The 20,434-nt window shown below is 34.7% G+C and overlaps 2 protein-coding genes across 6 annotated transcripts in view; one reads left to right on the top strand and one right to left on the bottom strand.

The window, feature by feature from the left end:
- Nucleotides 1–12,651, top strand: part of RB1 (RB transcriptional corepressor 1) — a 146,424-nt gene extending 133,773 nt beyond the window's left edge. For all 3 annotated transcript variants that reach the window (XM_037527318.2, XM_054701160.1, XM_054701161.1), the window contains 7 exons: nt 1,075–1,179; nt 1,645–1,758; nt 1,850–2,013; nt 3,902–3,932; nt 7,690–7,832; nt 8,358–8,401; nt 10,750–12,651. In XM_037527318.2, coding sequence (XP_037383215.1) covers nt 1,075–1,179; nt 1,645–1,758; nt 1,850–2,013; nt 3,902–3,932; nt 7,690–7,832; nt 8,358–8,401; nt 10,750–10,823 — 675 coding nt within the window. In that variant the 3' untranslated portion in view covers nt 10,824–12,651. The remainder of the gene's footprint in view (nt 1–1,074; nt 1,180–1,644; nt 1,759–1,849; nt 2,014–3,901; nt 3,933–7,689; nt 7,833–8,357; nt 8,402–10,749) is intronic.
- Nucleotides 12,652–16,418: 3,767 nt separating this feature from the next.
- RCBTB2 (RCC1 and BTB domain containing protein 2) overlaps nt 16,419–20,434 on the bottom strand; it is a 42,246-nt gene continuing 38,230 nt past the window's right edge. For all 3 annotated transcript variants that reach the window (XM_037527316.2, XM_054701214.1, XM_054701212.1), the window contains one exon: nt 16,419–17,680. In XM_037527316.2, coding sequence (XP_037383213.1) covers nt 17,540–17,680 — 141 coding nt within the window. In that variant the 3' untranslated portion in view covers nt 16,419–17,539. The remainder of the gene's footprint in view (nt 17,681–20,434) is intronic.

Here is a 20,434-nt window from a genome sequence, read left to right as displayed (position 1 = left end):
AATAGTATAATAGGAACGATAGGATGCAAGCAAGGGATGTTAAGTGGGTATTCATTTTGTTTTAGGGTTAGAAAATCATTTTATATTTAAAACTGTATATTGATAACAATGTGTGTTACACTGATAAAAATTATTTCAAATCCCCCCTCTCAAAATTTAAATCCCCCCCTCCCTACAAGCCAAATAGCAAAAAACATTTGACTAGGAGTCATAGGGATCCAAATGTGTGTCTCACTATATCCAGTGACCTTGGAAAACCAGTTAAATATATTTTTGCTCTTCTCATCTCTAATGATGAGCCTAGACTAGATGATCTCTCTAGGGTTACCTAGAAAACAAGAGCTCTGAAAATTCCATGACTTCATTAGCCAAAAGCTAGCCTAATAGATTTTGCAGAGTTCTTTAAATATAGATTTTACTTGATTATAAACTGTCATGAGTAGATATTATTAGTTACTAGATATTTAAACAAGAAACAAGAGTATTTAAATTAGGCAATAAATTTCATATATAAAGTAAGAAAGTTTGATGTTTTTACCTCAGAGGGATTCATTTCAAATTTTATTTTCTACATTAAAATATATCCTTTTATTAAAATAAAATATGCTTATAGAATAATTCTTATGTAATAAGGATACATCTTGATGCAAATTCATCAGTGGAACTCACATGTGTAATCACTACTCAGTAAACAAAAGACTTTCTCTTGTCCTGTTCCCTTCCCATCATTATATTCTATTTACCACCACCACCAAGTATATTCATTATTAAATTATCTGACAGTTTGAACCTGGCTTTTTTTTTAAGTGCTAGTTACAAGTAAACTGATTTCAGTTTCAGCTTTTCAACATTTAGAGAACAGGAATCAAAAATAGGATAATTTACAAACCATGTATTCATTCCTGAATAATTGAGAGCTGGCTAATTGCATTGTGTTCTATAAATAGAACACAGAATGGGGAAAGATACTCTTGTTATAAATTTTTATTTTTTGAAGTGAGAAGAAAGATAACTGTTTTTTAAAAACAAAACCATTTAATAAAATTCTGTTTGTACATCACATTTCTTTATTAGATTATGATGTGTTCCATGTATGGCATATGTAAAGTGAAGAATATAGATCTTAAATTCAAAATTATTGTAACAGCATACAAGGATCTTCCTCATGCTGTTCAGGAGGTAAGTAAACTTCCATGATAATATTTTTTGGATATGTTTATAAGTTGAATGTTTATATCTATAATACAGATAACTTCAGTTGCTAATTAAGTTATATGTTCTACCATTATTATATAAATTTGCCTATCAAATCTTTACTATTTTATGAGTGCTTAGTTATTTGTAACTAAAATAGGGTTAGAAAACTAAGGCACTTTAATATCCAAGTATTATAAAGCAATTAAGGATTACTGTGTCTCTGCAATAAGCAGGGTATTTGTAATAAGCTTATGAAATTTATATGAATATATCTTATGTTTCACTTCTGGTAGAGCATTTATAATCCATATCTCAGAAGGCTTTTCAGATTGTTTCTCCCTATATAATATATGTTTCTTCTATTAAAAAGTGTTTGAACTAATAAAAAAGAAAATCTAAAGTCAATTCCATGTTCATTTAACAAGTGTTTTCATTCTTCTTCGTCAGACATTCAAACGTGTTTTGATCAGAGAAGAGGCATATGATTCCATTATAGTATTCTATAACTCGGTCTTCATGCAGAGACTGAAAACAAATATTTTACAGTATGCTTCCACCAGGGTATGTTTAAAGTATCCTTTGACTAATTATAAAACAGTGAATTTCACAAAAACATTAAAATAAATAATCTGTGTTTCTGTTTTTGCTTTAGCCCCCTACCTTGTCACCAATACCTCATATTCCTCGAAGCCCTTACAAGTTTTCTAGTTCACCTTTACGAATTCCTGGGGGAAACATCTATATATCACCCTTGAAGAATTCATATAAAATTTCAGAAGGTCTGCCAACACCAACAAAAATGACTCCAAGATCAAGGTCTGTGTTTCCTCTTTAAGAAAGTAATAAAATAAGAGGTGATTATTAATAAGAGGTGATTAAAATAAGAGGTGATAAGCATACAAATATAAAACTTTCTTCTTTTAAAATAAGCTAAACTATTGAGTCTCTGATTTGGTTTTTAATATTAAATAACAAGATACTAGTTTCTGAGGAGAAAGAAAGATAATCTGTTTATTTCAGTGGCTTTGCAAATTTAGCCATCAACTTTCCTGATGCTGATATCTATTCCTCTGGTAAACAGTCTGAGAACCAGTTTAATAATAGGCTTCTAATCACTTCCATATTTTTGTAAATATGGAATCTGCTAAACAAAGTAAATTAAATTTGGTTAAGAATTTTTATTTTATACTTATTGGTTATCTCTAAACTCTTTCTGTGGACCTTGCTTTATTATATAAATGTAGATGACTCTAAATTAAATCTTCAGAAGCCACTTCCTAATTCTTCCTGTGGCCTCCTTATATTACCTTGGGCAGGTCTCTATCTCTACTTCAGAAAGGGGCAAATAAGAGAGATGATATGTGTAGCTGTTCTAAATTCTCAGATGAAAGGTTTTGTGCAACTAAAAATCATTTTATTATCTTCCACATCCAACCACAATGCTGTCAGACTTTGAAGTACTTCAACTGACTTATTATATGTTATCATGTGCTATTTGAAACTGACTTTATTTGTATAAAGTGGGAGGCAGATTAACTACTATAGTTAATGTACTCTCATTTTAGAAATTGTCAGCCCATATAGTTGTACTTAATGAACAAGAAAACAAACAGAGAGAAAGGGACACATTAACTGCTTAGAAAATATTTGTGAGGTGTGTTTAATTATGTAAGTAATGCATACTCATGATAAAAATTTTAAACTCTACAGGAAAATATAAAGTAGAAAGTAATTGGCAAATTATATAAGTGCTCCCATGTGACCTTGTACCATTCTTTGTTTATATGCTGTTCACGTAGTTGAGTATCTGTATACTGATACCTACAATTTAATATTGTAATCTGCTACAGTAGCTATTTAATTTACATAGTCCCATACTACCATATGAAAATGTATACTTAGGTAATTTTTAATGATGATAATCCATCTTGTGCTGATAATGATGGCTATTTGCTAATCTTAGTTGATGTTCTTTAGCAAAAAAGTCGTTAAAAATGCTTACAAGTCTTTGATCAGGTATTAAGAGAGTGTAATCAGTATATTCTGGTTAGTCAAATGTTTTATATAGAACTGTGGCTACTTGTCAAGTAATTGGAGGAAAATAAAATCTATATATTTAATAGTTCCATGTGGATATGATCAAAATTTTGTTATGTTAGGCTGATGCTATTCTTCGGCTTTCTTATAAGAAACATAAGTTGCATGGTTCAAATAAGGACAACTAACTTATAGAGATTTCTAATTCTAGGGTATATGATAAATAGCCTTTACTGTCTATCAATATAGATCCTAATTAGAACTCTGATCATTACTTAGTAAGTTTTTTGCTAAATGTAACTTGAATTTTTAATGAGAAATATGAAAGAAGTTTTGATAACTTACCATTGATTTATGAAGAATTAAGTAGGTATAACTTAAAATTTTCCTTTACTCTCTTTAAATGTGGTCAATGGTAGAATATATTCTTGCAGACAGGTAGTTGAAAAGGCCAGTTAAAAAGACCATATATGTACAAGACCAGCACAGTGTATGACTAGACTAGCACTATTAGAATAATTCTGTAATGAGTATAATTTTTCAGTGGTTCTAAGAGTAGAGGAAATCTTTGATTTGTTATTTCTGATATTTCAGAAGGATGTGTGTATATTCATCTCTGCACAGTTGTATATGATTTATATTACTAATTTATATTTTATCTTAACAGAATCTTAGTATCCATTGGTGAATCATTTGGGGTGAGTATTTTCTTTCTGTGAAGTATATGATATATACTATAACTTTAAAAGAAATAGCAGATTTCTATAATTTGAATTTATAAATGCTAGTATTCAAACATCTCATTGAGACATGTTGCATAGAATTAGAAGTATAGATCAGATTTATTTTCAAATTAAATTAAATTTCAAAACATATTTATAATTAGTGAATTTCAAAGTTGTCATCTAAGCATTCCTGTCACAAGAATATGTAGAAAACAGCTTTGAAATTCAGTAATTATGAGTATGATTTAATATTAGCTAGTCCCCCCCTTATCCATGAGCAATGTGTTCCATGACCCTCAGGGAATGCCCGAAACCAGGAGTAATACTGATCCCTATCTGTATGGACTGCATTTTTCCTATATATACATATTTATGATAAATTTACTTTATAAAGTATACACAGTAAGAGACTGACAACAATAACTAATAAAATAGAACAGTTATGACTATATACTGAAATAAAAGAAATATGGTCTCTCCCGCTCTCTCATAATCTTTTAATTATACATAATAATTTTGTACCACTGTTGACTATGGGAAACTAAAACCATGGAAAGTGAAACCACAGATAAGGAAGTTTTTCCGTACTTCAGAATGTAATCAACATACTGCAATGTCACCAGCCAGTTCCTACCTACTGGTCTTCTCCTTCTGTACATACAAATATTTTGTTTGTCCTTCTTTAAGGCTTTTAGGATATTATTTCTCTGGTAAATTGATTAGGAATTGGGTACAAGACTCTGCTATGTGATGGTCTTTGTTCCAAAGAGTTCAAAAGATCCAAAGAAAAGGTTGTCTTTGAAATAGTTATTCTACCTGAGAACACACTATTTTACCTGAACTTCCATGAACATCACTAATTCAGCCATCCTATATTCAGTGTGCATTACTGTTAATATATTCCTCCACTGCCAACCCTCTAGAGAGTTGGAAGAAGGCATTAGTTATTCGTTGCTTTTTATGTCAGTTCCTGTGGGTCAGTAGTTCAGACACAGCTAGCTATGTGCAGGGTCTGTCCTCACAAGGCTGTAATCAGTGTGTCAGCCAGGGCTGCAGTTATCTTAACTGGAGGGGGATCGCTTGCAAACGCATGTGTAGGATGTTGGCCAGTCCTCCATGACTTTTGGCTCAGGCCATCAGTTCCTTGCCCTGTAGCCTCTCCATAGGGCTATTTGCTACTCATAACTTGGCAGTTTGCTTCCACGAGAGCGAAGACACTGAGAGAGGGAGGGAGAAAATAAGCAAGACAAAAGTCATAGTCTTTTTGTACCTAATATCAGAAGTGGCTTTCCATCACTTTTGCTGTATTTTTTTTTTTTTAAGATTTATTTATTTATTTATACAAGCACTGGGTACAGTCAGAAGTGCGGGAGGGTGAGAGAATTCACCAGAGCCAGAGCGGGGAACAGAGCAGGCAGAGTAACAAAATGCACTGCTGAGGGGAGCAGCGGGCACCACAGGAGAGGTCTGTGTACCATGTGGGGCTCTCGCTGGTGGCCGGGGATCGAACCGGCATTGCAGAGGCTGCGGGCAGCTTCGCAGCCCAGCGCTCAACCGTTGTGTCACCAGGGAGGCCCTTGCTGTATTATTTTTGCAGAAGCAAGAGAACACTAGGACCAACTGTTCTCTAGGGGAGGGGGATTATGCAATATAAATAATAGGAGGTATAGGATTAGTGAGAGCCATTCTGGAATCTGTCTTCCACAATGCCCCAAACTGAAATAAACAGAAAGAAAAAGTTTATGTACTAAAAGACCATGTATTAAAATATATGTTACCAATAGTAAATAAATGCTGTGACATTTAACACAAGACTAGCTACAGCTATTAGGCTTCATAAAGGAGATGTGGGATCAGGTTGAATCTTGACTGATGTAAAAAGTAAGTGGTTTTCAGTCTTTTTGCTTGCCACTGCTATAAGGATTGAAAAAAATGTTATATTTTAAAGCTGATAACTAAAAATCTTACAATTGACATAGGAAATTTAGTTTTTATTATATGTGTGCTAAATACATGTTCCACAGAAACCTGTTTTCATATTTAATTTGGGGCATTAGTTAATTTGGTGAAATAAAGCATAAGTAGCAAAGGTAATCCTTACTGTTTAATCAATCAGTCAAATCAGATTTAATTTGTCAGAAAATCTGACTTCATTTTTCAGTTAGAATAAACATGTTAATACTCATCTCTGAGATAATAACCTAAGTCTGGTTGTAAAGTAGATAGATAGGAAAGAATTTTACACATCCTTAATAAGTGTTTTTCCCTTTGGAATTTTTTACTAAAGCTTTCTTCACCTTGCTGTGATAGTGTTACAGGGCAACCCCGCTCTAAAATGGGTTGCCTGACTGTGGGTCCTCACCTGCGCTCTTAAAAGGGACTTACACTGCAGGCACACACAAAAGATTAACAAAAGGTTTATTTATAAGGGAAGGGGAATGAGGAAATGTACAACTCAGGGAGAAAACCGGGAGATAAATTCTTAAATGTGTCCTCCCCGTTCTGCTGACCTAGAATCCCAAATGACCCGCCATGACCAAACCTGACTGGCCAAGAGCCAAGACCCCACTAACATGGCTGGTTTTATTTACAAACAGAGAAAATGACTGCTTAAATTCCACCCTTAGGTCCTCGCAACTTCCCTTTAGGGATCATGGGATTTGTAGTTCCCATTGTCTTGATGGAGTATGGACGGCATCCACAAAGCCTGCATGGACATCCTTTCCCCCTAACAATTGGATTCTTCCTCACTCAGTATATATATATATATATATATATATATATATATATATTAATATATATATTTATATATAATAATATATATATATATATGTGTGTGTGTGTGTGTGTGTGTATAAAATCATCCACAGATACATAGGATAAGCTCAAAATCTTAAGTTTTGGAGATTTGATTTTTTTAATTTAAACTTTATGAATTAACATCTCAACACTTTATCAATGATAGTTTAAAATATATGATCTGTCAACATAATACCTATAAAGTGAGTCCAAAATTTTTATTCACTGATAGCACATTTTACTAAATTCTTTTTTTTAAAGATTTATTTATTTATTTATACAAGCACTGGGTACAGTCAGAAGCGCAGGAGGGTGAGAGAATTCACTAGAGCCAGAGCAGAGAGCAGAACAGGCAGACTGACAAAGTACACTGCTGAGGGGAGCAGCGGGCGGCAGGAGAGGTCTGCACACCATGTGGGACCATCGCCGGTGGCCGGGGATCGAACCAGCACTACAGAGGCTGCAGGCAGCTTCGCAACCCAGCACTCAACCGTTGCACCACCGGGGAGGCCCTTTACTAAATTCTTAAGACATTTTTCTCTGGTTATGTTATGCCCTAGAGGGCAGGGGAGAAATTTGTCAAACATAAGGTTCCAAAGAGTTTTACATGCTTCCTAGAAGTAGCTATAGTTCTATGTGGATGTTCTGAAAATGAGTAACCAACTTTCAGAATAGTTGGTGGAGAAGAATACTGCCTCATGGGAAGAGACAGGTAGATTTTTAAAAAATGGGTATTTAATTGGGGCAGAGTTAGGTTCAGTTACTCTGATTTTGAGATTTTTCTCTTTATTTGATCCTGTAAAACAGAAAATTAGAAATGAAGATAATACCTCTACCTCATTTTTGGACACATCTCAGACTACAGTTAAGGATTGCTAATTATAAAATGCGCTGTTTAATGAGTTTTTAAAAAGAATTCTATAATTTGTAGACTTCTGAGAAGTTCCAGAAGATAAATCAAATGGTGTGTAACAGTGACAGAGTGCTCAAAAGAAGTGCTGAAGGCAGCAACCCTCCTAAACCACTGAAAAAACTACGCTTTGATATTGAAGGATCAGATGAAGCAGATGGAAGGTAGGAACAGTTTCAGAATTATTTCAGTAGTTGAGCAGTCATCTGGAGGGCCAGCTCTGTTCCTGACTTCCACCAGTCCCTTTCATGTCATTGTTATTTGGAAATTGTGATGACGATTACTCAATACAGTAAGTGTGAATACATCCCAAACTTAAGAGCACCATATAAATCTATTATACTTTCCTGAAATTCAATGAAAATATCAGATGTTGAAAAATCTGATTTTTAAATAAAACTGTTGATAAAATTTTAAGTTTTAACTTTAGATTTTAAAATGCTTATTCTTGGAAAATGGTAACTACTATGTTTAATAAGAGCCTTTGAAGAATATATAGGTGTATAAATTTGCGACATTTTAGATGTTTTATTTATAAGCCTTTGAAATTAAAAGCTACTTACAAGCCTTTGAAATTAAATGCTACTTACTAAAAGAATAACATAAGTCAATGGAAGTACTATAGTTACTGGAAATTTGAGTTTCCCATTTATACATATGAAATATTTTATGTTGTTTTTAATCTGCAGTAAGCATCTCCCAGGGGAATTTCAACAGAAACTGGCAGAAATGAGTAAGTAATCATTTTACCTTATGTAAATGAAACAAGTATTTACAACCAACTATTTTCACATTATGAAACAATAAATATATATAGTTCTTTTAAGTAGATTTGCTTATGCATTTAAAATATAATTCAATAGGGAATGTATTATTTACCTACATACATTTGTGGATTGTGAAGGTCAAATTCACCCTTTCTAAAATCTTTCGTGCAGGAAGATTAAGAACTGAAACCACATCTTCAGCTTGAATGACTATAATTAGAAACTATTAGGATAGCAGAACTATAATGAGGAACTCTTTAAGAGTGCCAGAGATAGAAAAAGATTTTGTAAACTTAGCATTTATATATATCACCCTTATTTAAAGAATAGCTTTTATTCTGCTATTAATGAACTGTTCTAATTTTCAGGTTTTATTCAAACAAAAGTTTTTCTTTACTGTAAATCAGAATTTTGATAAAGAATAAAAAACATCATATTTCAGGCTATAAAAAGTGACGTAAATTTGGAATGCTAAATTAAATGGAATTCTATAGGTAACCCTGACACTGTAATGATTAACTCAGGTTTAAACAGAAAGCACATTAGGAAAAAGATAAATGTTTCCTAGGTGCTACTGGGTTGTCTTGGAGAAGTAGTCGTCATAACATTTCCTGATAATCTGGTGCAAAAAAGAGCTGGGATTTGGAAAGAAAAATATTTAGGAGTTTAAAAGTATTAAAACTCTCATACCTATAGGACACATCAGTAAAAACAGTACCAGTTGAAATGTTACTTTTTATTTTTTTTTCCAAAGATTTATTTATTTGTTTATTTATACAAGCACTGGGCACAGTCAGAAGCGCGGGAGGGTGAGAGAATTCACCAGAGCCAGAGCAGGGAGCAGAGCAGGCAGAAGGAGGGAAGTACACTGCTGAGGGGAGCAGCGGGCGGCAGGAGAGGTCTGCGCGCCATGTGGGACCCTCCTCTGGTGGCCAGGAAGCAGCCGGGGATCGAACTGGTGCTGCAGAGGCTGCGGGCTGCGGGCAGCTTTGCAACCCAGCGCTCAACCGCTTCGCCACTGGGGAGGCCCTGAAATGTTAGCTTTTAAAAGGGACTTTCAGTATGTCTCTCAACCCTTAAGGTCCTAACCTTGAAATATAAAGCTTTTAATAAAATGGTTTTGATTTTTAAGACCATTTTCCCTTGTTTATTATTTTGAAGAATACAATTAGAACTAAATACACTAAAAGTTCAAATTTTTTGTGATAAGTGAACTCTTTTTGGATTTTGTTAATTAATATACTCCTATTTTAACTTTTAAAAATTGTGATTTCCCCCCTCCCCCCAGTACACGAAACTAATAACCAAAATCAGGCCTTGAAAGCATGTGAAAATATTTTGGAGCCGACAAACACCCTTTTTAAAATTAAGGAGCAGAAGGTTGTAAAGAAAAATAACGTGTACTCTCTTAGAGGACAGATCAGTTACTGTAATCAGAACATTTTCCACTAGCACACTTAGCTATGACAGAGAATTCAGTCTGCCAGGTTGAAGTTCAAGGTCTTTGTGCAGCTGAAAAATTGGGGAGAATCAGGAGTTTTAACCCAAAAACTAAGGCGTTTCCTGGGGCCACTCTTCAGTTTTCCTCCAAGACTTGCATTCACAGATCTTCACACAGTGCTGGATTGTTCAGAGTGGAAGGGCAAGCAGAGGAGACTTAGTTACTGTTTACTCCTAGTGTGGATATTCTTTGGGCTTTTTTGTGGAGAACTCCTGCCCATCTCAAAAATCAAGTAAATATTTTTTAAATAATCTAAAAGAGGCCTTTTGTCTGTGTTGTAATTAATAATGCATTTTAAAAATGTACATATCCAAATGAGCTGCAAGATATCATCTTTGTAGTACCTGCAAAGCATGTCCCAACACAAAGAAATTCCAATACCACTTGCTTGAATAGAGCATTCTGGATACTACAGAGCACAATTCTACTCTGCTGATGTGCTACCCTCAGTCTCATCATCTCTAGAACAGTGATCTTCAAAACTGAGCATATCTGGGAATATGTAAGACTACTTCTTGGGGTACACAAAGAAAATAATGTAATTTCTATTTATCTTTATCCTATCTACATTTAATGTATTTTTAGATATTTTTTATAACTTATATGTGTATGTTTATGTGCATATGTATTTTATGGTGGGCCATGATCAGGAAAAAATTACTGATGAAGATGTGTGATAAAAAATTTGGAGACCACTGCCTTTGCACTGCTGTGCTCCATTAGTTTGACATGAGTATAAAATAATATAGCAGTCTCCTGCCAGCTTACTTGGCAGCATCAGTGCTAATTATTAACAATTCTTCATTTTTCCAGCATCTACTCGAACACGAATGCAAAAGCAGAAGGTGAACGATAGTATGGATACCTCAAACAAGGAAGAAAAGTGAGGATCTCATGATCTTGGAGGGCAATGTGTCCACCCCTGGCTTGATTTTCTGTCACAGATCTAACTGTAGAGCTCTCCCAGGTTGTTTACGGCCATATATAATAATATGTTTAGTTCTTTTTATGGATATAAAGTGTGCAGATGCACTATGAATGTTTATGCAGGTGATTCCTAAGCCACTAACAATGTTGTAGTTAATAACTACAACATTGTTATTATACGAGATTAAAAATCTTGTGTAAATCCTGCTATTGAAAAAGTTTGTAGCAGATGTTTCCATTTCCAAAGTATACTTGCTGGCTTTCTCGCTTTCAGAGTGGTGAGGATACCCTGAAAGTGGGAAGCCTAACAGCCAAGCCTGAGTACTTCATCTTCTGTTGTAGCATATATGTGATGTTTGCTGTTGTTTTTATTAATTTATATTTATTTTTTTTAATTTAACATGAACCTTAGAAAGTGTGTTTTGTCTTCCAAATGCAATTTGGCTGATTGCCCCACATTTGCCCATATGATTCTAAACTCTTCTGTTCGAACAGATGTTATTAGAAACTAGGAAAAAATACTACTTTTTACATAGTAGATTTTAGTTTACTAATGGAATCTGATGTACTGTGTGGCTTGTTTTATAAATTTTAGCTTTGAAATAGAAGCAGAAAGCAAGATAAAACATTATGATCCTTCATACTACTGATACAGAGCTCATACCTCAGGACTTGTAAGAATTTATTGATTCTTTTCTTCATCCAACTCATGCTTTAAAATGAGGGTAATTAATAGTACTCTTGGTTTTTATACCATTCAGATCACTGAATTGATAAAGTACCCATTTAATACTTGGAAAATAAAGTGTTCCAGTTAGACTTTGCTCACAGGACCCTAATATAGTATATCCCAAGTGCACTTTCTAATGTTTCTGGGTCCTGAAGAATCAAGATACAAAATAATCTTATTCCATAAATAGACTGTTAACTATCAAAGCCTTAATTTTTTCCTCACAGATTTGTCTTATTGCATCTCAGCAATTATTCTGCCCTCCTAAATTTGAGAAGGAGTGCATTTTCTCTGGAATGGTACATGTCTTCCATGTATCTTTTGAACTGGCAGTTGTCTTACCTTATTTTTTTCTTCTTTGAAGTCAGTATGGTCTAACACTGGCACATTCAAAGCCACATTATTTCTAGTCCAAAATCGCAGGTAATCAAAGGTATTTGGGGTAGACATTCATATTACTATCTAATGGTTTGCGAAGCTTCAAATTAAAATAGATACATTAGAAAAAGAGGCGCTTTCCCTCCTGGAACCTAAAGGTTTATTTAAACTATCTTGTGTGATTAACTTATTTAGAGATGATATAATTTAAAATAGGTATTTAAAGTAGCATCAACTAGATTTTTAGGAAAATCACTTTGTCTAAACTCAGAGTTCTTTTTAAAAAGAAATCTGGTCTTATTGCTAGAAAATAATTTTATTTTGTGGTCAATTAAGTTTCAAACTTTTGACAGTTATCTTGATAACAAAGACACTAGAAAGCTTTACTCCAGTTTGTCATTAATTTTTGCATGAATTCCATACAAATCAGTTAGATTTGAGGTCAAGGGCTTCTCGTGTGTCTGGGTTTTTGGTTAGTAATTTCATGTTAGGCTTAGTGCCAGAATTTTAGAAACTTCAGAGATCGTGTATTGAGATTCTTAAATAAGGCTTCAGATTGCTTTATTGCTTTTTGTATTGGTTAAAATTGTACATTTAAAATTGCTGTGTTACCACTTTCTACAATAGTTTGTCTATTTTAAATAAATTAGTTAAGTCCTAATAATAGTCTAATGTGGTCTTTTTATTAAGTGCACTAATGTTCTCTTCTACATTTTTAACTTTCATCTATATCCATTCTTAGCCCTTAACAGGCTTTATATACAGAAGATACCCATATTTATTTATGATTTAAATAAAATGTATAGCCTTGACCTCTTCATACTGGTCAAACCCCTCATGACCAATAGAACTCTTGATTTGTAGTTTTCCCTCACCCTAAGACTTCTCATAATATAAACCTAAATCAGACAAAAATACCTTGTTTTTATCCGTCTTTACCCATTTTATTAAATATTTGCTCAAGCCAAAAGCCTGTAAAAGTTACCTCTTAATTTGTGTATCACCGATCCTTATTCCCTGAGTACTAACTGATCCCTATTCCCTCTTTTTTCTCTTTACCATTCAGCTCTTCAGAGAGAAAAGCAGATTTTTTTATATGTATTTTATTTATTTCTTACATCATTTTTCATTTTTGCACAATGTATGCATTTTCATCTTGGTTATATTCCCCATACAATTGCAACCCTCTGATTTTGACCCCAATCCCTCCTCTCCCCCAACCCCTATAGTGTGTCTCTGGTTTATAGTTGCTTGTTGATTTTGATTTTTTCTTTCTTATAGTTATTCTTTTTCCTGGTCTCTTATTTAGGTTTTCTAAATTCCTGCTATGAATGAGACCATCTGGTATTTTTCTTTTTCTTTCTGGCTTACTTCACTGAGCATGATCCCTTCCAGCTCCATCCATGTTGCTGCATGAGTTTATCTTTTCTTGATTGCTGAGTAATATTCCATTGTGTATATATACTGCATCTTCTTTTTTTATTTTTTATTTTTTTTGTTTTAACATTTATCATTTTTTAAAAAGTTTTTAGACAATGTTTGCTTCCCCCGACCCCCTCAGGTTGAGTCCCCATAGAATTTCCTTCCCCAAGGCACCCATACACCATCACCACAAGCAGATTTTCTTTTTAAAATGTAAATTGATTTACATTGCTACTGGACTTGAACTATTCACCCTTTTTTGACCTGTGAAGCCATTCCTTCTTCTCCCTTCTCTCCTCTTGCTACTTTTCCTTGCTCTCAGTGCTTTGGCTTCATTGACCATTTCTCATTAACTACAACACCACACCCTAGGTTTTTATATTTGCTATTCCTTCTGCATGTAGTGCTCTGCCCCCCAAATTTTCTATAGCTGGTTTCTTCCTCTTTCATAACTCAGCTCAAAGATTTTCCATGACCATGCCAGCCAAAATCCTTACTTTGTGTCACTCTCAAAAGTGTGACAGCATTTGTCACCTATTGCCTTGACCTGCCTATTTCCTATACCCCCTACCCTCAAAAAAAAAAAAAAAAAAAGTTATAGCTGGAAAAACAGCAAATATAACTCAATATCCTGTATTTATGTTAGATGGGACTCTTAGATGAAATGCAGTCTCTTAGGTCAAGACAAAAATCAAGCAGCCTTTAGGCCCTACACTTTTTGTCTAGGTGGTAGAAAATTGATCACTTCTGAAGATTAATTTGGTATTCCAATAATTCTTTCTTAAAAAGGGGAGAAGTTCAAATTTATTTACTTTGTATTATATTTTTCTGCTAAAAATGGGGGGAAAGGGATTCTACATGCTAATTCTATTACCATCTGGATCATCCATGGAAACGTGCCTAAAGAAGCATATTTTTGTGTTAAATAGTGTACCCAGCATTGGAAACGATTCATTTGTTATAATTTTTCACTGAACTAAATAGATATTTCACAGGATAACATGAATGAAACCTTATCTCTAGATATACTACATTTCTATAGGTATAGCTTCTTACAGAGTAATGTATTATGGTAACACTAAAGTCTGAGTAGGATTAAAACATGCTTATTTAATAAGAACTTGAGGTGGTGATCTATTTTTAAAAATATGTTTTTATGTCCATTATTTGGGGACTACACTTGTAAATTGTGATGATAAAAATTTAACAGTAAAGTTTAAATTTATTCCATAGATCAACATGCATTACTTCCTACACAGAAAATGTTTTTAACTGTATTTAATGACACAAAATCAGTAGTTTATGTCTTCATATTTTGGCAAAGACTGAGTTAAAGATAGTAGTATCATAATTTTTCTTTTCTCTTTGCAATTCTTAGAACACTATGTAATTTATAGTTGCTTCATTTTCGTTGTTTTTGATAAAGAATCTTGCATCTAGATGAACCTCACCATGTTATGATCCAGAATGACTGTGACAATTTCTTCAGGTGTTAGCTGAGGAACATTAAACTTTGCTTTTTATAAAGCACTTAATGGTATCTTCACAAACCTCTATTAAAGAGAAGGACAGTATTTTATTCCTGTAAAATTTTAACCTTTCTCTGTGTAAGAGTATAATTATATTGGAAGCACTAAAACATGAATTTCCTCAAGCAAGTAGAGAAGAAACAAAACTTAAGGATAAAAAAAAATCTAAGATGAGCTTATGTAGAAGAAAAGTATCCATTAGTTCCTGAAGGAGTATCATTATAAAAAAAAGGTTATACCTTTTCTTTCCTATATCCCTAATTGTAGAGCAGGGTTTTAAGGCTCTATATCCATCTGTTAGAAATACAAGAAATAGTGTTTTTATCCTCTACACAGGAGTGTTCATGGCAAGCCTATCCTCAAAGGCCAGAAATAAAGCAAGTATTTTCAGAGACATGTCTCCATGGGTCTCATTGGTGAGCTTCAACCTGGTCTAAAATTAGTTCTTCCCCAGTTTTAAGGGCTAAAGCAATGATACTCATATTCTTGGCTAAACATCAAAATTACTTGTGAAGCTTTTTGAGTATACTGATTTAGAATCCTTGAATATGTGTTTTGTAAAAGTTTGATAATTATATTATACCCAGAGTCACTGAGATATACAGGTACAAAACTGCATATAACAGTGCTCAGAAAATCTAGATAAAAATGCATCCAACCAGGGCCTCCCTGGTGGCTCAGTGGTTGAGCACCGCACTGTGAAGCTGTGCGCAGCCTCTGCAGTGCCTGTTCGATTCCCCGCCGGCCAGGGAGAACCCCACATGGTGCAGCAGACCTCTCCTGCCTCGCCTGATGCTCCCCCCTCAGCAGTGTCTTCTGTCCCTCTGCCTGTTCTGCTTCCTGCTCTGGCTCTGGTGAATTCTCTCACCCTCCTGCGCTTCTGACCTGTACCCCAGTCCTTGTATGCATAAATAAATATATCTTGAAAAAAAAATGCATCCAACCTTTCTTAATAAGGCTTTGGAAGACATTGTAAAGATGTAAAGGCTCTGGTCAGTTAGGACTAGCATCAGAAGGTGAGGAGGAGAGATCAGAAACAAAAACTGTGGTTGTCTACCCTACCAGAACCGGGGGAGCTAAAGGTCATACCCAGGTCTGAATGTTCCTTTGCTGGATAAAACTGAAAATCTACCAAAAAATAAAAACAAATGGCATATTCCTAACTTTTAAAATAACAACTAATTAAGACTATATTTTTTTTCAAAAATAGGTTTCTGGTTTAGAACTAGAGGCACCTGAGATTATGCTCCCTCTACTAGATAATGTCTGCAGATACAGATAAACAAAAGGAAAGTAAGGTTTTAAAAGTGACCTCTCCAATAAAGCGCAGTCACAGGCAACAATATGAATTGTAATTAAGTTGTTTTAAAATCATTTGTTTTAGGGTGGACTTTGCTATGATACTATTACCTGAGTAACTGCTTTAAAATAGAAGTTTATATCAAGTGGATTTTATATATCCAAAAAACGTGGTTAATATAATTTTGCTGTTTTCTGAGGAATTACAACACATTTGTTCTATTATCTGCAAATAAGCTTTTATTATCAAATAGTTCAGCATTGAACAAGGTTTCTAATTCCAAAAGCATTTTCTTTACATAGTATCATATTGTGAAATACATATGAGAAGAATCTATATCCTACCTTCCAGCTATTCTTCTGCATTTGTATAAGTTGTTTTAATCTAAAAAGTATAAATTCATCTCATTCTTCTTAATGCTGACCACAAAACATAAGTATCAATTGCTTTTCAGCTATTACTTTATGACTATACCATGCCACATTAAGGGACTTGCTTTATAGTGACGTAAAAGTCAACTACAAGAAAAACACAATCAATTTTGCTTACGGGGGCAAATCTCTTTTAACACAAATGTGAAAGGATATGCAATTTTGTAAGGCAGATGAGCCCAGAAACATTCATTCAAAGACAACACTTCATATTTAATGATTCCATGTAAGAATTAATATCTCAAAATAAAAAGAAAATTAAAATTAGCCCTTGAGCCCCTGACAATTGCCAAGGCCTTTGTGAATCCTAATTAATGTTATAAATTAGCCACTGTTTCTCAGCACATCTACCTGAAGGATATGAAGCTCAATAGCTACAAACTTTTAAATTTGTATTTGTGCAAGTTACTCCTTCATCCACTATCCTGCAAATGAATCTATTGTCAGGGCATACCTAAGTTTTATAAAAAATTAACTGAGTGCCTACTGTATGCGAGGCACTGTGCTTGATGCAGAAAACATGGTAGTGACAGCATTTCTTGTCAAAGTATCAGCCTGTTGAATAAGGGAACATTTGGCCAGCAAAACATACACTTAGACCATTTACCAAAAATGTCCAACTTAAGTGACTCAAAAGAAGAAATAATAAATATAATAAGACATTTTCATTTTCTTTCCCCTGAGCTTAATCACATCTATCAGAACATTTTAATGCCTTCTATGTAAACTTTGAATTTCAACAAATGGGAATACTGACCACAATCCTTTTGACAGAACATAAGTTTTCAGCAAAATGCAGTTCATCATAAATACTATTAAATAGGAATTATTCTCTGGCTTTTGCAGTGAAAATGAAAATGCTAAAATTGTTTCCCACAGCTAAGGATCAATTTTTAAAGGCTCCAACTCTGCTTGCTTTGCTGATAAAGTTCTTCAGGAGATCATGGTCCATTTCTGCAAAACCTGAAGTTTGTGTTACTACAGTCAAATGGTTTATGCAAAACCTGAAGCAGAATTCTTCTAAATCCTAGGAACAACAATAAAAGTGTTTCAGCAAATTTTAATTTACCAATGCAATGCAACATAACATGAACATTCCTAAAATACACAGGAAAGGGAAGAAATATTTGATAGCTAAGAAGAAGTGCTATTATGTCAATATCTAAAGAACAGTTAAAAACTTGCATAGCTAATATAACCTGTGCTTAGGAAAAACGAAAACAACAGAGTAAAACATTCAAGTTCCTCCACAACAGTGAATACAAAGAATCTGACTTCCCAGAGATAGGTGCCTATGTGCTATGTGCATCAATTCTGTACCTTTTTCTAGTGACAATATTTGTATTCATTCTACTTTCATTATTTGTTAAAAGTACGACATCCCTCCTTTATATTCCTGTAAGGGCTTTACTATTTCTGCCCTTATAAAGAGTTTGTGAGAAAAGATTAAGCCATTAAAAAATGGTCACACTACAAAACTAAAGTCATTAGCAAGCCAATACACTCTTTATCCTTTACAAAAAGACAAAAGTTGGGTTTCATCAGACCACACATACCTCAATAATCTTAACTTGGAAAATGCTTTGAAATGCTCTGAAGAAGTTAAGACTTTCTCACTGCTAAGTGAAACTCCGCAGATTGCTATTTTCTGGCTTACTGTAATGCCAAGAATAATCCTATAGTAATTCTGTTGATTAGATCTGTAATCTTGAAATGAAAATGAAGGTGGCTGTATGTTTTTTTGGCACCAGAGAAATTAGAGCGAAAGTGAGGTCAACATGCAGACTCCCACCAATATGCCTCAGACCCTGGGCTGCATGGCCACTTTGGCCCAGGACAAAGTGCTACAGGTGGTGGGCAAAGTTTTCTCTCTGTCACTGAGACTAATTTATAAAATAGACAAAGCCCAAAATGTTCTGCAAGCAATTATATATGCACATTGTATATAGGACTTTTTCCTCAGACACAAATTATAGCAAATACCGAAGGTGGGGAAAAAAAAAAAGGGGCCTCCCTGGTTCTGCAAGGGGTTGAGCACAGCGCTGTGAGGCTGTCAGCAGCCTGTGCAGCACGAGTTCGATCCCTGGCCGGCCAGGAGCAACCCACATGGCGCAGCAGACCTCTCCTGTCTCGCCCGCTGCTCCCCTTAGCGGTGTGTTTCTGTACATCTGCCTGTTCTGCTCCCTGCTCTCTCTAGCAGATAATCTCACCCCCAGTGACTCTGGCCTATACACCACTTCTAAAAAAAAAAAATAAGCAATACTGATATCTATACCAGTATATGCACACATCCAACAATCAGCTGCTTTTTGCTTTTTTCCTTCACCCCATATTCAATCCATCAGTAAGTCCTGTTGGCTTTGCCTGCCTTACCAAAATCCACTTTTGCCATCCCCTCAGCTAACAGCTTGGACAGCTCCACCATCATTATTTAATGGGTGATACTGTTTCCTAACTAACTGCCCCCGTCACCCTCACACCACAGCTACATTATTTCCAGATGTCATTCAGATCATGTCTGCTCCTCTCCAGACCCTTCAATGACTCTCTCATATTAGAACTCACATCCCTTAATCTTGCCTGTTAGATTCTACAGGCACTGCCTCCTTCCACACACACCTGTCCTCACGTACATTTCATTTCCCCTACTGCTTTTCCTCTTCCTTTGCTCTAGTCCACTCACACCCCACTGGCTGTCCTATTACCAGGGCCTTCACTTTGCTCTTTCTGTTATCTGCAGTGTCCTCCCAGCATGTGACTTCAGAGCTCCTTCCACACCTCCTTCAAAGTCTGTGCTCAAGTCACTTTCTCGGTGACACCTCTCCCTGATTACTATTTATAATTCCACCTTTAATCTCATCAGGGCACTCTGCATCTCCCTTTCCTATCTTCTTTCTATATTACTCATCATCATGCAACATACTATATATTATATTCATTTATTTTTGCCTATCTCCCTCACTAAAAATTTCCAGGAAGGCAGAGATTTTGGTTAATTTTATTCACCTGCTATACTCTGCATGCCTAGAACAGTAGCAGGCATACAATAAACAAGCACTAGGTGAGTGTCTGTGGAATCAACTAATAAACTGCTCATTTTAAAGTATGAGGGGCAACAGAGAATTGATATTTAAATATATGGTATTCCAGCACTGCAATTTACTAGCTTAATGTCTCTGGGCTTCAGTTTCCTCATTTGTAAGTTGGAACTAATAATAACACCTACATCTTGTAAAGTTCCTATGCGGATTAAACAAGGTATGAACTATGCTTCAGATAACCCCTGACTCATGTTAATAAGGTATTAAGTGGTCATCTAGCATGAAGGATAACAATTTGCTGAAGAAGCCCATTTCTTGCTTATTAGAGTCAGCAAATAAAAATACAAATCGAATATACTGTCCTTTTTATATAAAATCTTTTATAATGTGTCTCTTTTAATTGTAGTCCATTACACTAATTTAGGGTACAGTAATTAGTTGGACAATCTGTAGTAAAATATGCTATCCCTGTAGGCAAAGTTCACCATTCATTAAGTCTTTAATGAGCACCTACTATATGTTGGGCACTATCTTAAGCACTAGGAAGATGATTGTGAACTGAAAAAAGTCCCTGCTATTCCTCAAGAAGCTTACATTCTAGAAGGAAGGTAAACATACAAGTAATTCAAATAAATAGGAAATGTGAAAAAGTCTTGGACATTAGGCCTCGTTCAGATGGAAATACTGTGTCTCTACCTAATCATCTGAGGTAACCCATTGGAGTCCAATATTATCATCAT

Source organism: Talpa occidentalis, unplaced genomic scaffold (genome assembly GCF_014898055.3).
Source record: "Talpa occidentalis isolate TD23 unplaced genomic scaffold, MPIMG_talOcc4v2.1 talOcc4.5, whole genome shotgun sequence".
NCBI classification, from domain to species: Eukaryota; Metazoa; Chordata; class Mammalia; order Eulipotyphla; family Talpidae; genus Talpa; species Talpa occidentalis.
This window is presented reverse-complemented; position numbering and strand designations above follow the sequence as displayed.